Source organism: Oreochromis aureus, linkage group 11, assembly GCF_013358895.1.
Source record: "Oreochromis aureus strain Israel breed Guangdong linkage group 11, ZZ_aureus, whole genome shotgun sequence".
Classification (NCBI taxonomy): Eukaryota; Metazoa; Chordata; class Actinopteri; order Cichliformes; family Cichlidae; genus Oreochromis; species Oreochromis aureus.
In genome coordinates this window covers 28,095,872-28,112,011 of record NC_052952.1, presented here as the reverse complement: position 1 = coordinate 28,112,011, position 16,140 = coordinate 28,095,872, and the positions used below count along the sequence as shown (strand labels likewise).

The 16,140-nt window shown below is 37.9% G+C and overlaps 3 protein-coding genes across 3 annotated transcripts; all 3 read left to right on the top strand.

Annotated features, from left to right (window-relative positions):
- Window positions 1-1,019: 1,019 nt before the first annotated feature.
- Window positions 1,020-3,460, top strand: LOC116334091. Its single transcript, XM_031757416.2, has 5 exons — window positions 1,020-1,062; window positions 1,444-1,605; window positions 2,039-2,542; window positions 2,636-2,696; window positions 3,142-3,460. Exons 2-5 carry the CDS (start codon window positions 1,455-1,457, stop codon window positions 3,206-3,208), a joined length of 783 nt encoding a protein of 260 aa, XP_031613276.2. The 5' UTR covers window positions 1,020-1,062; window positions 1,444-1,454; the 3' UTR covers window positions 3,209-3,460.
- Window positions 3,461-6,368: 2,908 nt separating this feature from the next.
- Window positions 6,369-8,418, top strand: LOC116334092. The gene is made up of 5 exons (XM_031757417.2): window positions 6,369-6,439; window positions 6,631-6,792; window positions 7,194-7,697; window positions 7,791-7,851; window positions 8,064-8,418. The coding sequence occupies exons 2-5, from the start codon at window positions 6,642-6,644 to the stop codon at window positions 8,128-8,130; spliced, it is 783 nt and encodes a 260-aa protein (XP_031613277.2). The 5' UTR covers window positions 6,369-6,439; window positions 6,631-6,641; the 3' UTR covers window positions 8,131-8,418.
- A 3,440-nt stretch (window positions 8,419-11,858) lies between these two features.
- LOC116334093 lies at window positions 11,859-14,715 on the top strand. The gene is made up of 5 exons (XM_031757419.2): window positions 11,859-11,988; window positions 12,357-12,515; window positions 12,928-13,407; window positions 13,503-13,563; window positions 14,336-14,715. Exons 2-5 carry the CDS (start codon window positions 12,368-12,370, stop codon window positions 14,400-14,402), a joined length of 756 nt encoding a protein of 251 aa, XP_031613279.1. The 5' UTR covers window positions 11,859-11,988; window positions 12,357-12,367; the 3' UTR covers window positions 14,403-14,715.
- The last annotated feature ends 1,425 nt before the right edge of the window (window positions 14,716-16,140 follow it).

Below are 16,140 nucleotides of genomic sequence, written 5' to 3'. Positions count from 1 at the left end.
GCTCCTGGATGCTCCATTATTTAATTGCCCTTCTCTATTCCATATAAAGATGGGACAAGAAATGTTTTCCATTGCTTACAAGTAAAAATGAGCTGAAGTGAACATTGCAGGCATAAGTTTATGTCTTGATTTTTAACTTGATTTTTTTCTTTCACTTTTCAACGATGGGCTGTAAGAAGGCTTAAAAAACGGCCATAAATGAATAAAGACTTCAGTTGATTCAGTTGTTGTCTTGATTTACATGGAAGTGAAAATTAACAAAACAGAATGAATAATAAAGTGTTCTTATTAGTTATATTTCTGATTTTTGTGTGTATAGTTGTTAGCATAGTTTGTTGATCTTAGTAGATCTTAGTGGTTTTATAGTTTGTTTGCTTCACGTTGTGATTTTTTCTTTTTTTCTTTTTTCTTCTTTATGTTTTTTATTGAATTTAATCTTTTTTTGTGATTAAGATGAAAGGGAGAAAATAGAATAACAGAGGTGATATTTTTTATTTCTCTACATACACGACAGCTGTGACTGGGAATTTCTTTAAATTTGGCTGCAATAGTCATGCAGACTAAAAGGTAAACTGGTTTTATTTTGGCGTTGAGTAATCAGAGTCACTCTGACCTCAAATCTGTTCCACTCTCATGAATATTTCAAGAGGAAGATACATTCTGCAATTCTCAAATACTCAAATACAATGATATTAATCAGGCTAACATCTCATTTATAGTTATATTAAAGAGTTTAGAGAAGAGAAATAGAGAAATCTAGTCCCTGATTTGCCTCTAGATACTCTTCAATGGTGCAGTCACATGTTGTTGAAGCCAATGAAAGGTCTGAATGTCATGTTCAGGTGATAAGTATTTAATGTCATGAGGGCTTTTGTGTATTGTTTGGACAGTGTTAAAAATTTTCCTTTCCCAAGCGAAACTCCCCAAACGGCATACGCAGCAGTAAAACAGGCTGGCCCACTGGTCAGAGGCATCATATATAAACCCACAGGCTCTGTCTGCAAACACACACAGTAGGGGGAAAATTCTCTGAGTGAACAGCCAAGCTTGTAAACCAACGTGGTAAGAAAAATTCTCGTCAGATTGGTCTCCTCGCTTGTTATATCACTTTTATTTTTTTTTTAACTGATCACTTCATTGTAGACCTAGAAATACAAATTAGAAGTGAGCTCATCTAATTTAATTATTCTGTTTAATTAATTTAATATATTTTAATTTTAAACTGACGGTGGCTCAGTTTGAATTGTACATGAATGCAAAATAATCTCACCGCACTGAAAGGTATCTTACTTGTTTAAAGCTAAGCTACATTATTCTGTGTTTCCTTTAATCAATAGCACACCTTGTAATGATGAAATCTGAATAACATGAAGAACTTTTTTTTTTAAAAAGGAAGGATGTTTTTTCCACGACAATATTTTCATTTTCCCTTTTTTCCCTCAGAAACTGCTGACATGAAACTCGAGTTGCTTGTTGTGGTGGCTGTGGCAGTCCTGCTGCCCAGTTTTTCTGAGAGCCGCATCGTCTCCAAATGCGAGCTCAGAGAAAAGCTCGGTGAAATGCTTGATCTGCCCCGGAGACTGGAGGAAAGAACGTTGGCAACAGGTGAGCTCAAATGTGCTTTGGGTACTTACCAATGAACCTTCATCACCTTCAGAGTCAAAGCACAAATCACTTTGTTGCTCATGAAAATCAGGACCAAATCTGTACCTTAGCGGTACAAAATTATTTAAGTTGACTGCTCTTCGATATTAGAGGAAAACATTAACTCAATTTGATATAACTGATTACTTTACTTACTGTTTACTTTAAACATTCAAATGCAGAATCAGTAATAAAGCTTTATCTAAACTTCAAATACTTTGTGAAGTAATATTAGCAACATGCAATTTTTCTATGTAAGTGTCTTTATCAACTGCATCAATAATGTAATTGCAAAATTAAATTATTCTACAACACAGAGGATAATAACTGAAAAAGTAGCCACTTAAGTAAAACTTTCTTGTCCTTGTTTGTGGACATTAATGGTTTGTTGCAGTTATCTGTGAAGTACAAAGGAGGTCTGCTCTGAACACCGAGTTGCTCAAGTCATTTGGCAAGTGCATCCCTACCACACCAAAGCCAGCGGTGGTCACAACCCCCTCCACAAGCGGGGACAACAATATGATCACTGGAGCAGCCACAGCGACAAACACCAATTCAACAACCATAGACCTGACCAACACCACTACTGCTACTAACACTAGTACTATTCCCACTACTTCCAACTCCACCATCAGCTCAGAGAACACAACCTTTGTGTCAAACAGCACAACTGGCATGAAAAGACGAAGGCGGGATGCTGATTCAAGCAGTGAGAAGGAGAAAAAGTTTAGTGAAGAGGAGCACGAGGATGACAGTGAAATGGAAGACGAGGATGAAACGAGCAGTGAGGACGATGACGAATCCAAAAACCTTTACGGGCTCTTTCAGCTGTCTGACAGAGAGTTCTGTGATTCGGGGTACTGCCCATCCAAAAATATGTGCCATGCCTCCTGCACAGGTGAGTCCTTGCAAACAAGCAAACAGAGATTTACTGTTTAAATGATGCTTTTTTATTGCGTATATTAAAAATGGTTTCTTTTTTTCCTTGCAGCTTTTACTGATGATGACATAACTGATGATATTGCTTGTGTTGTCGAGACTGGTTACTGGAAGTAAGTTTCTGGAAAGCACAACACAAATAAGTCAGATAAATAACCAAAGCTTTGAAAAAATATCATATGATTGTGTGATACATTAATTGGCTAATCTTTCATGCTGCTGTAAGGATTGAACACCATTGTTCAAAAAAACATTCCCTCATTTGGTGCTTAAATGATAGTATTAGAGACCACTGGCTGTGATTTTGGTTGGGTTTTCTGAGCGGAAACAGGATATCTTTCTGTGTATGACGTTAATGAAAGTTAATCCTGCATTTCAATCTGCCCCAAGGGAAATTATTGCATGTATTTCCCAGCTTTCCTGTACTCTGTTTTAATGTGTTAAAAATGGGTACCCAAACAGTTATATACTACAAACAAGTTAATCTAGAGAGAGCTAAAATAGAGAAGTACAACAAATATCATCGTCTAATAACTGCGTTTTGTTCTAATCAAACAGGGAGATCATGAGAAGTGCCTCAGACTCATGTCGTCGCCCCAGGGATTTCTTCGAAGAATGTGACTAAATGGTTGTGAGATCATGGTTGCTACGTTCAGGATCACAGCAGTGTCTTCATCAGATCCATCTCCAGTGAGCCGTGATCGAGAAACCACACGGTCCATTACCTGCTAAACAGTTTTTTTTCTTGTTGTTTAGTAGGTGGATCATTCATTAACCATTGCCCTGGACCTGTATGCTGTAATTGTTATGTCAAATGACCTAATCAGCCTTCGGATTCCTATAAAATAAAGACTTTTTTCAAGAACCTAAAACTCAACAGTTTATCTTGCAGCATCTCTGTGTTTGTGTGATTATGTTTTTATAGAAATTTCAGCAGTAATAGCAAAACTTGACTGTTTCAGTCTCATACAGCCTGCCTCTTACTTCCTGTTTATTCAGAAACATCATGAGATGAGCACCAGCATAGGAAACAGAACCAACAAAGCTTGAGTCACAAAACATTATTGTAACCAGGAGACTATAAAATTTATTTTATTGGCTAGAAATGAACCAAGCAAGTGATCACTTAAATGATTCTCATATAAAATAAAAATGGAATAATCTGAGATATTTAAACAGAAAAACTCTTCAGGAGATTTTTTTTAACCAAATGCTAAGTCTTACTTTTAACACACATATTCTGTTTTTCCTGCTTGTCCTTACAACTCACACTTGCACTTTTCTGCAGGTGACCTCAACAGTTCACATGATGTCTAAATTAGGTTTCACACATCAGCCCCTACAGGTTGTTTATAATGCTTTTTGCTGTGCTTGAGCACTCAAATCTTATTTACTCATTCATACGCACAGTGGTATAAGCACTTTTTTCTATGTCTAAGCACTTTCAACTGTCGCTAACGTTCACGCTCCAATAAACATCGGCACAAGCAGGGATCCACGTTGATAAGAATTTATTGATTCCATAATCAATATCACTTATGGATTCTCACTGACTCTACTTTAAGAGTCACCACCATCTCAAAGCAGCATAACAAAGACATTACATACATAAACAGTGCATTTTACTCCTTTGATCTTAGTCATTAAGTCCTGTAGACATTGGTTGGTGTCCCACTTAGAGCCTCGAGTTGGGGTGGAAAAATTTGCTGACTGGCTGGCAAGACAGTAAGTGAAACTCATCACAAAGAGGTATACAGTGTTAGAGCAAAAGCTGGACGTGCAATTTTTTTTTGGTTGCTAGCAGATTCCTATCTGTTAGCAGCCAGCCTCATGATAAAATCCATGCTGATACATGGATTCCAACACAAAACTAATCATCAAGAGTTGAATAGGCATTTAAAAAGTGCTTTTGAAAATTTTAATTTAAAATAAAGTAGTGATAGTGTAAAGTTGCCCTGCGACACTTGACAGTACTTAATTTTCTTCCACTTATCCAACTCAGATTTGCTGGAGCCCATCGCACCTGTCAGAGTACCAGAGGTGTGGTACATCCTGGCTAGATTGCGAGTCTTGTTTTAAAGACATTTCACCACAGTTAAAAAGCAGATAACATTCGTAGTGCATTGTGGTCAAGCAAGTAAGCAAGTAAACATTTTTAAAGACATTTAAGCCCCTCTAGCCATGAAACAGTGACTAGGCTATTCTTTAAGTGGACATTGAGTAATTTAAACTGGTTCTTCTGAAACTTAAGATCATTGTTTTGTCTACTTTGTGTTCCAGAGTATCTGGAAATGTGTAATGCCATTCAATGTGCTTAAACAGTGACACAGCAAAAATAATCATGGCAAACTATTGAGTTCTACCTAACTTGCCAACTCAGTCAGTACTGAACAAATATGGGCAAACTTTGCCCCAAACACAGAATAAAATAACTCACATATTTGCTCCTCTCTATAGCCAACAGCTGTGGTTGGAAATGTCTTACAATATGGTATTTGTAGTTACTGATTGGATTTATTTTATTTTTCTGTGTGTGTGTCACTGTGACATCACATTTGTTCCCAGGAAGGTATACATATAAAGTGCTGGCACTAAATCCAATACAATGAATTTAGTATAATGAGAACCAAAATAGTGAAATATAACTTTTTCTAATCAGACAGGCAGATCGTGAGGAGTACCTCAGCGTCAGGTCACCACAGAAATGTAACTAAATGACTGCAAGATCAGTTTCTACTTGTAAGATCACAACAATTTCTTCATTAAGTCCATCGCCACTAAACTGTGATCAAAGAACCACATGGTCCATTACCTGCTAAAAATAAAGAAAAAAACAATGTTTTCTATATTGAAGTGGCATGCCTGTATATTTTTTCATTGCAATGCCAAAACTCAATCTACCTCTTACTTCTTATTTGTTCAAAAACATCACATGAGATGAGAGCACCAGTATGGGAAGCAGAACCAACGAAGCATTACTCAGAAAGGGAGAGTAATAAAGTCTTTTATTGGCTATTCAAACCATTAAAATGATTCTCATATGAAATGAAAATTTGAATAATGTGAGCTGATATTTTTAGCTGAACTTCTCACCAAATGCTAAGACTTACCCTTAACACTTTTTTTCTGCTTGGGTTTGAAGTTGGCAGATTACAACTAATCCAGGAGAAACATTCGTGTTTTAAATGATGCAGATGTGAAGAAATTTGGAATCAATTACATTTTCTTGTAACATCTTAGGACAAGTTAAATACATTTTATCTAAATGAAAATTGACAGAAACAAACTTAACAGTAAACTGTTTATATTAGAACAGTTATGAATACCCACGTTTCATTTTTTTTGTTTATCTTTTGCTTCACTTTGCAATTTTATCTCTTTTATTTTTTATCTCTCTACATACTCAACAGCTGTGACTGTCAAGTCAAATTTCAAACTTCAAATTTGGCTGCAACAGTCATGCAGACTAAGAGATGAATTGGTTTGACTTTGGTGTCCAGTGATCACGATCACTGTGACCTCAGATCTCTTCCACTCTTGTGAATATTCAGCATTTAGAGAAGTCTATTCCTAGTATGGTTACTCCTCGTAGATGCAGTCACATGTTGTTGAAGCCAATGAAAGATCTGAATGTCATGTTGTCAAGTATTTAATGTCATGAGGGTTTTGTGTATTGTTTGGACAGCGTTAAAAATTTTCCTTTCCCGAGCGAAACTCCCCAAACAACAAACGCAGCAGTAAAACAGGCTGGCCCACTGGTCATAGCATCATATATAAACCCACAGGCTCTGTCTGCAAACATACACAGTAGGGGGAAAATTCTCTCAGTGAACAACCAAGCTGGTGAAGCAACGTGGTAAGCAAATTTTATTTAATTTTTACGAGTTTTTTAGTTGCTATAATTTTTTGTTTGTGTATTATGTAAAAAAAAAAAAAAATCAATTTGTTCCCTCACTTGTTATAGTGCTGTTATTTTTTTAACCATTTTTTTTCGTGTTATAGACCTACAAATACAAAGCAGAAGTAATTTTCCCTTTTTTCCCTCAGAAACTGCTGACATGAAACTCGAGTTGCTTGTTGTGGTGGCTGTGGCAGTCCTGCTGCCCAGTTTTTCTGAGAGCCGCATCGTCTCCAAATGCGAGTTCAGAGAAAAGCTTGGTGAAATGCTTGATCTGCCCCTGAGACTGGAGGAAAGAACGTTGGCAACAGGTGAGCTCAAATGTGCTTTGGGTACTTACCAATGAACCTTCATCACCTTCAGAGTCAAAGTACAAATCACTTTGGTGCTCATGAAAATCAGGACCAAATCTGTACCTTAGCGGTACAAAATTATTTAAGTTGACCATTTGATATATCTGATGACTTTACTTACTGTTTACTTTTAGCATTCAAATGCAGAATCAGTAATAAAGCTTTATCTTAGCTGTAAATACTTTGTGAAGTAATATTAGCAACATGCAATTTTTCTATGTAAGTGTCTTTATCAACTGCATCAATAATGTAATTGCAAAATGAAATTGTTCTACAACACAGAGGATAATAACTGAAAAAGTAGCCACTTAAGTAAAACTTTCTTCTCCTTGTTTGTGGACATTAATGGTTTGTTGCAGTTATCTGTGAAGTACAAAGGAGGTCTGCTCTGAACACCGAGTTGGTCAAGTCATTTGGCAAGTGCATCCCTACCACACCAAAGCCAGCGGTGGTCACAACCCCCTCCACAAGCGGGGACAACAATATGATCACTGGAGCAGCCACAGCGACAAACACCAATTCAACAACCATAGACCTGACCAACACCACTACTGCTACTAACACTAGTACTATTCCCACTACTGCCAACTCCACCATCAGCTCAGGGAACACAACCTTTGTGTCAAACAGCACAACTGGCATGAAAAGACGAAGACGGGATGCTGATTCAGGCAGTGAGAAGGAGAACAAGTTTAGTGAAGAGGAGCACGAGGATGACAGTGAAATGGAAGACGAGGATGAAACGAGCAGTGAGGACGATGACGAATCCAAAAACCTTTACGGGCTCTTTCAGCTGTCTGACAGAGAGTTCTGTGATTCGGGGTACTGCCCATCCAAAAGTATGTGCCATGCCTCCTGCACAGGTGAGTCCTTGCAAACAAGCAAACAGAGATTTACTGTTTAAATGATGCTTTTTTATTGTGTATATTAAAAATGGTTTCTTTTTTTCCTTGCAGCTTTTACTGATGATGACATAACTGATGATATTGTTTGTGTTGTCGAGACTGGTTACTGGAAGTAAGTTTCTGGAAAGCACAACACAAATAAGTCAGATAAATAACCAAAGCTTTGAAAAAATATCATATGATTGTGTGATACATTAATTGAAACAGCTGAAAAATTCAGTAATCAGAATCACGTCTCCAAAGTATTTGGTCTTCAACACTGCTGTAAGGATTGAACACCATTCTTATGTTGCCTAATAACTGCCTTTTGTTTTAATCAAACAGGGAGATCCTGAAAAGTGCCTCGAAGTCATGTCGTCGCCCCAGGGATTTCTTTGAAGAATGTGACTAAATGGCTGTGAGATCATGGTTGCTACAATTTCCTAATGAAATCCACCTTCAGTGAGCCATGATTGAGGAACCGCATGGTCCATTACCAACCAAACAGCATTTTTTTTGTTTTGTTTTGTTTGGTGGGTGGATCATTCAGTAACCATTGCTTTGTACCTGTATCTTTTAATAGTTATGCCAAGTGACCTAATCAGCCCTCAGATTCAAATGTGATTTTTTTCAAGTCTAAAACTCAGTGGTTTACATCTAGTCCTATTCCTTTTCTTTCAATAAATATTGATTTGCAGCATCTCTGTGTTTGTGTTATTATATATTTATAGAACTTTTAATAGTAATGATAATACTGTTTCAATCTCATAAAGCCTAACTGTTGCTTCACGTTTATTTAAAAATACCAGGACATGTGCACCACGATACGAAACTAACCCAGAAAGCATGAGGGATAAAATGTTGCTGCAACCAGGAGACTTAAAAAAGGTATTTCATTAACCAGAAATAAACAGAGCAATTGGTCACTGTGAAAACCATTAAAATGATTCTCGTATAAATAAAAATGGATTGAACTGAGATATTTATACAGAAAAACTTCAAGGACAAGCAAAAAAGAAGGAATATATGTGTTAACAGTAAGTCTTAGCATTTGGGTCGTGAAGTTGGCAGATTATAAAGGACCTCTTTCCATGTGTTTCAACTCCTATTTACACTTTGCTTCAGGTGACCTCAGTAGCTCACATGATTTCTGAATGAGGTATTCTGCTTTGGCCCCCATAAGAGTAATTATAGTAAATAGCCTAGTTCTTTTAAAATCCTTTTCTACCTTGACTGAGCACTCACATAAAATTCACTCATTCACACACTGTCATATAGTGACTTTTTCACTAAGTACTTTCTATCTGGCATTCACGTACGTATCAGCATTCAGTATCTTTCCTAAGGATACCTCGGCATGAACACTTCAGCAACCAGGGATTGAACCACCAACCTTGAAGTTGATGATGATTTTCCTGTTAAAATTAATGAACCATTTAAAACATAGAACCCAAAAAGTTTGAAATGACACCGTCATTGCAGACATTGGCTCGGGGTGGGGGGTATGTTTCCCGGCAAGCTGCCAAAACAATGTGAAACTCATCATAAAGATGTATATAGTGTATATAGTGCAGCAACAAGCGTCATGGTCATTAGCAGATTGATGTCATAGATGTTATCATTAAGCTGATCATCAAGAGTTGAACGGTATTAAAAAGTGCTTCTGAAAATTCTAATTTAAATGAACAGTAATGGGACTGAGTTAGATTTGTCCTAGTCCCATGAGCTTGTGCTCTGCAGTGTTTAGCGTTAGGGAAAAGTAAAATAGTTCTTATGATCCATCAATGCGTTCTAAGCAGATAACTTGAGTAGCCGTTGTGTACAAATACAATAATATATAACATTAATAATGACTTTTCATGTAAGATTTACATTTTCAGTCTATCAAATATAAAATACAAGGTACCACGTTATAGGCAGATATACCGCAATCCAAACAGCACATAGATTCTTTGTGTGTGTTCCGACATGCGGCTGTTTATCCTCACTCACTTTTAGTAGTTCTACTGTAGCTAACTAAGACAATGCAATACTGTTATTCATGGTGTCACTGTTTCTCTTCTGTCTTGAGTTTTCTCTATCAATCTACCTGCCAGCAGCAGTCTTTTAAGCTCTTCCCATAATGCACTTCCCATTCATCAGTGAGAAAATGAACTGAACAATCTTTCACTGGAGAGATGACTCAGGCAGCTCCTCTACACAAATGCCTCATTCCCACTAGAACCTACTCATTCGAGTCTGCTCGGTTCAGTCGTTTTTCATTATGACTGAGTACCACCTCAATGTCCATGGGCTCATTATAGCAGTGTGGAACTAAAGTCTCATGTCATTTGTATGCAACACAAGCACAACACAACATTAGAGGATGTTCAGGCGATAGTATATCTGCTGCTTGGACTATAGCTTTTTGTCAGACTCAGACTGTGGCATGGAATCTTTTGATGTCACTGACTGGTTTGATGGACTGACTCAGCTTGTTTGGAATCCCGGCCAAGCAGGTACTAAGAACATACTTGCTAGCAAGTACTACCACCTAATGGAAAACCCCCAAATCAAGTCGAGCCTAGTAGGTACTAGTGGAAAAAAGGTCATAGTAGTAGTGAACCAGATAAAGTTAAGGTTTGACTGACAGATGTTTCTCCCAATGTCAAGATTTTTACAGCCAGACATTTTCGAAGCCCAAGTCCTATTGGGCAATGTTTGTGCCATGGTCTGTGTGCCTGGAGGCAGGAAAGGACCCAAAATGCAGACTCAACGCAGAGGCAAAACTTAAACTCAAAATGGCAACTTTAATGCTTGGCAGGCACCGCACACACAGACATGCATGAGGGAGTTCACAACACTACAACAAACTGCTTTAAGGCATAACTCATTCTCTATAGCCTTGTGCCAAATATTTAACATTTATTTGACTGCATTAAAATAGATAGTGTGAATGTGAGTGAAAATGGTGATACGCCTTTCTGTGTTAGCCCTGCAAAAGACTGGTGACCTGTCCAGGGTGTATCCTGCCAATTTTTTTTTTGGCAGCTTGGATATGCTCCACCACACCCACTGAGCACAATTGGCTATGAAGAAAAAATGTATGGATTGATGGATTGATGCAGTAAAATGGACTCTCAGGTGATACAATTTTTTGTAGAAGTAAGTAAGTGTGTAAACATTTATCAAATATCCTTAAACCCCTCTTTTTGTCACACAGAAACTAGGTTATTGTTTAGGTGGACATTGAGTGACTGAAACTGGTTCTCTTGAAACTAAAGATAATTGTGATTGTGTACCTTGCGTCTCAGAATTCCTGGAAACCAGTGATGTCATTCAGTGTGCTTAAACAGTGACAGAGTAAAAATAGCTGTGGCAAACTATTTAGATCTACCCTCCCCTCAATCTGAGTCTGTGCTGGAAAATATGGGCAAACTTTGCCCCAGACAGAGAATAATATATTGGTTCATTTAGTTCTTTGCATAGGCGACCGTTGTTACTGGGAATTACTTTAGATTTGACAACAGTCACGTTGAGAACAGTCAAATCTAAACAGTCTTACATTTCATGTAAGATTTCAATTTTACATGTGACAGCAGTCACATGGACGGCTGTCACATGGACTCCAGGCTGAAGTGATTCGATTTTGTTGTCCAGTGAGCAGCACCTCAGACTCATGTCATCACACATGGAATTTCTTTAAAGAATGTAACTGTGTGAATGTGTGTGTGAATGGGTGAATGACTGGATATGTAAAGCGCTTTGGGGTCCTTAGGGACTAGAAAGCGCTATATAAATACAGGCCATTTACCATTTACCATTTAAATGGCTCTGCGATCACACGTTTTATCATTGTGACTTCAGATCTGTTCCACTGTGTTCCAAGAAACATTTTGCACCTCCCAAATACATCAAATAAAAACATTTCAGCAAAGTCTACTCCCTCGTCTGTCCCTGTATAATCCTTTTGGGTGCGTTGACTTGATGTTCAAGTCAATGAAAGCAGTGAAAGTCAGGTGTTGGATGATTTAATGTTAAATGGCCGAGGTAAAAGAATGTAATCCATAATCAATTGCATAACAATAAGCAAAACCACATTTGTGTGTTCTTTCATCATGATTAAAAGATTTCCTGTGTCTCAAGGGAAACTCCCCATACAACAAAGGCAGCAGTGGAACAGGCTTGTCCAGTGCTAAAAGCCATCACATATAAATTCACAAGCCCTATCTGCAAACATACAGACCTGGCAATTTCTTTTGGTTAACAGTCGATCAAGTGGCCCAACGTGGTAAGTAAGAATTTGCTACATTTATAATCACAATCTTTTCATCATATTATGTAAAAAACATTTGTTTCCTTACTTTTTCTGTCACTATTGTTTTTTAACCAGTGGCTTCACTGTAGACTAGAATCAAATGAATGGGTTCTGCATATAAAGGAAAGGTTCTACAATTAAACCAGAGAAATACTCCTTGATAGCTTAGAAGCAAAATCTTGCATCTTGGCATCCATTATTCAGCTCCTCTCTTAAAAAAATTAGACCTTGGAACAGTTTGCATGGTACACAAATGCAAAATTGTCTTACATCATGAAAAGATATTTTATTTGTTTAAAAAGACATCACAACAGTCTTTTCATTTTCACTTTTTCCTACAGAAAGTACTGATATGAAGCTCGTGTTTCTTGTCGTGGTGGCCGTGGCAGTTCTGCCCACCTTTTCTGAGAGCCGGATTGTCTCCAAATGTGAGCTCAGAGACAAGCTTGGGAAAATGATCCGTCTGTCCGGGAGACTGGGGGAAAGAGTCTTGGCAACAGGTGAGGTCAAATGTGGTTTTGGTGTTTGACAACCGTGAACTGACTTTCATTTCATTCCAAATTTATATACCTTAACACAAAAAACTGTCTGCTTTAAAGAAATAACTACCAAGAGCTTTATATAAAAGCTAGAGTAGTCTCTTTCAGTCTCCTTCAGTGTGCATTTTGCTCTTGTGAAGGGACACTGGAGAACCTAGACCAATTTGTCTGTTCACTTATCCATTTATCTGGCATACAATGAGTGACTGAAAAACAGTAGTTACTAAAGTAAAATTCAAGGCATATACATTAGCTCATTTAGCTTATAGCTCATTTTTTTCTGTCACTGTTGTCTTTTTATGTATTTTGGAGGTTGACAGAAGATGACTCTTATCACCTTTTTAATCTTTTCTTTCTTCCTTGTCTGCTGCAGTTATCTGTGAAGTGGACAGGATGTCTCATCTGAACACAGACTTGGTCAAGTCGTTTGGCAAGTGCATCCCTGCCACACCAAAGCCAACAGCCCCCGCCGCAACAGGACCCAACGAAATGACCAATGGACCAGTCACACCACCAAACACCAATTCAACATCCACTGACCTGACCAATACCACTGCTCCTGCGACTCCTCCGACCATTAACTCAACTATCATCGCAATGAACGCAACCTTTCCGTCAAACAGCACGGGTGGTGTAAAAAGACAAAGGCGGCATGCTCACTCAGGCAGACATGAGAAGAACAAGTTTAGTGGGGAGGACCGTGATGACAGCGAAATGGAAGATGAGAATGAAACAAGCAGTGAGGAGGATGATGAATCCAAAAACCTTTACGGACTCTTCCAGCTGTCTGACAGAGAGTTCTGTGATTCAGGATTATGCCCGTCCAAAAATATGTGCCATACCTCCTGTAAAGGTGAGTCATTGTTGCAGAAGCAAATTGACATTACTTATTTAAGTGTTGCTTTTAAAAATCCTTGCATAATAAATATTGATCCTTTTTTCTTGCAGCCTTCACTGATGATGATATAACTGATGATATTGCTTGTGTTATCCAGACTGGTTACTGGAGGTAAGTTTGTGGAAAGCACAACACACACAGGTCAGATAAATAACTGAAACTTGTATGTGGTGCATTCATTGTATATGTACTGTAAAACAGTACCATCATGTGTCACCAGCACAGCTTCAGTGCTCTGTTTTATTTCATCTTTAACTTTGCTGTACGGACTGAACACGATTGTTCCCAAAGATATTCCTTGATTTCATCCTTTGATGATGGAAGTAGAGAATTCTCTCTGAGATGCTGGTTAGGCTTTATGAAAGGAATCAGGATACGTTTCTGTGTGCGAAGTTAATCACACTGAAAACTCATGTGTGCAGGTTTAGCTCACTGTTTAGAGCAGGGGTGGGCAATCTCAGTCCACGAGGGCCGGTGTCCCTGCAGGTTTTAGATCTCACCTTGGGTCAACACACCTGAATCACATGATTAGTTCGTTACCAGGCCTCTGGAGAACTTCAGGACATGTTGAGGAGCTAATTTAGCCATTTGAATCAGCTGTGTTGGTTCGAGGACACATCTAAAACCTGCAGGGACACCAGCCCTCGTGGACTGAGATTGCCCACCCCTGGTTTAGAGCATGTGATTCATGTGCCATATGGTCAATGCAGAGGCGCGGGTTTGAATCTGTCCCGGGATTAATTATTGCATGTCTTTCTCCCAGCTTCCTGTCCTTTGTCCATAAAGTATATTTAAAACAAACAACTTAATTTAAAGAGACTAAAATAGAGAAATACAACAAAATAGTGTTGTCTAATTACTTCCTTTTGTTCTAATCAAACAGGGACATCATGGACAGAGCCTCAGAGTCATGTCGTCGCACAGGGAATTTCTTCAAAGAATGTAACTAAACGGCTGTGAGATCACAGTTTCTACTTGCAGGATCACGTCAGTTTCCTCACCAGATCTATCTCCAGTGAGCCGCGATTGAGAAACCGCATGCTTCATTCTCTACAGTGCAGCAGTGTTTTCTTTGTTTGTTGCACTGATCTTTCAATAACCATTGTCTTGTATCTGCACATTTTAGTGGTAATGCCAAGTAACGTAATCAGCCCTCAGATTCCTTTGAAATTTGAAAACTGCTGATTTTTTTCTTCAAAAGCCTAAGACTCAGCAGTTTACATCTGGTATTTGTCTTTCAATAAATATTGCTTTGCATCATTACTATGTGAGTGTGTGCTTGAATGCCAAAACACAATGGCTTCAGTCTTATAAAGCTTGCCTATTACTTCCTATTTATTCAAAAACATCACATGAGATGAGCATGTGCTAGAAACCATGCTTCATAAAATGTTGTTGCAACCAAATAACTATAAAATATCTTTTATTGACAAATGAACCAAGCAATCACTCACTACTAAAACCATTAAAATGTTTCTCATGTGAAAAAAAAAATGGAATAATGTGAGGTATTTAGAAAGAAAAGCTCTTCGGAATTATTTTGGATGAAATGTAAAACTCACTTTTAACACATATATTCTGTTGATGTTGGCAGATTAAAAACCATCCCTTCCCACCTAACCTACATGTATACCTAACCTCAGCTAGCCACCTGACCCATATCTTTTGTCTACCTTTGGCTATCATTGTAACAGCAGTGTGATCTGCAAGTCTGGTTTCAAAGACGTTTCACAACATGAAACAAGTAGAGAACTTGAGAAGAATATCATGTACAGATCCACTATTTCATTCATAAAATAAAATGAATGAAGACATCTCATATACAATTTTAATTTCCAGTTCATTAAATATCACTTTGCTAAGCATGTTTTATAGGCCGATGGATTGTGATCCAAAGTGCATAAAAATAAGTTAAAATAAGAGACATTTGTGGATGTGTTTGAAAAACTACTTTTGAAATTACTTGCCACTTCATAAAAGCAGCTACATTTATCTTCATTTTCACTCGGTAGCTCTAGCTAAGTGAGGCATGTTTTGTTGGTACTTTTGGTCTCTCTCTTTCTGTACTGTCTTGAGTTGTCAGTATCAGTCTTTCACTCCTGATGTGACTGTGTCAAATAATTACTGAGTGCAAGAAGATAATTCTTTCCAGAAATTTTGGAAGTTTAAGCGCAAATGGGGAACATTTCAGAAATCCACCTCACAGTTTCTGAGAAGATTGAGCAGATATCAGCTCGTATGCTGACATGGTTTTGAAACAGTGGGGGCGGGACTGGCACTAAAACTAATATTAACAAAACAGGCTGACTTAAGGCATAACTCACTTTTTCTAACCTTTATAACCTGTCAAATATTTACATTTGACTGCAATAAAATCCACTCCCAGGTGCTGCATATTGTTGCAGAAGTAAATAGCTGAGTAAACATTTTTAAAGACACTTAAGATCCACATTTCATCACACCGTGACAAGGTTATTGTTTAGGTGGACACTGAGTGATTGAAGCTGGTTCTTTAGAAACTAAATATCATTGTTGTTGTGTCCCTTGTGTTTCAGACTTCCTGGAAACGTGACATCATTCAGTGTGTTTAAGTAGTGACACAGCAAAAATAACCACTTAGACCACCCCCTTCTGCAATCTGTGTTAGGCTGGAAAACTTTGGGAAAAACTTTGCCCCAGAAAGAGAAT

Coding starts and splice junctions, on each gene's coding strand:
- LOC116334091 (XM_031757416.2), top strand. CDS start 1,455: ATGAAACTCGAGTTGCTTGTTGTGGTGGCTGTGGCAGTCCTGCTGCCC. Junction 1,606..2,038: donor GGAAAGAACGTTGGCAACAG/GTGAGCTCAAAT, acceptor GGTTTGTTGCAG/TTATCTGTGAAGTACAAAGG. Junction 2,697..3,141: donor GTCGAGACTGGTTACTGGAA/GTAAGTTTCTGG, acceptor CTAATCAAACAG/GGAGATCATGAGAAGTGCCT.
- LOC116334092 (XM_031757417.2), top strand. CDS start 6,642: ATGAAACTCGAGTTGCTTGTTGTGGTGGCTGTGGCAGTCCTGCTGCCC. Junction 7,698..7,790: donor GTGCCATGCCTCCTGCACAG/GTGAGTCCTTGC, acceptor TTTTCCTTGCAG/CTTTTACTGATGATGACATA. Junction 7,852..8,063: donor GTCGAGACTGGTTACTGGAA/GTAAGTTTCTGG, acceptor TTAATCAAACAG/GGAGATCCTGAAAAGTGCCT.
- LOC116334093 (XM_031757419.2), top strand. CDS start 12,368: ATGAAGCTCGTGTTTCTTGTCGTGGTGGCCGTGGCAGTTCTGCCCACC. Junction 13,408..13,502: donor GTGCCATACCTCCTGTAAAG/GTGAGTCATTGT, acceptor TTTTTCTTGCAG/CCTTCACTGATGATGATATA. Junction 13,564..14,335: donor ATCCAGACTGGTTACTGGAG/GTAAGTTTGTGG, acceptor CTAATCAAACAG/GGACATCATGGACAGAGCCT.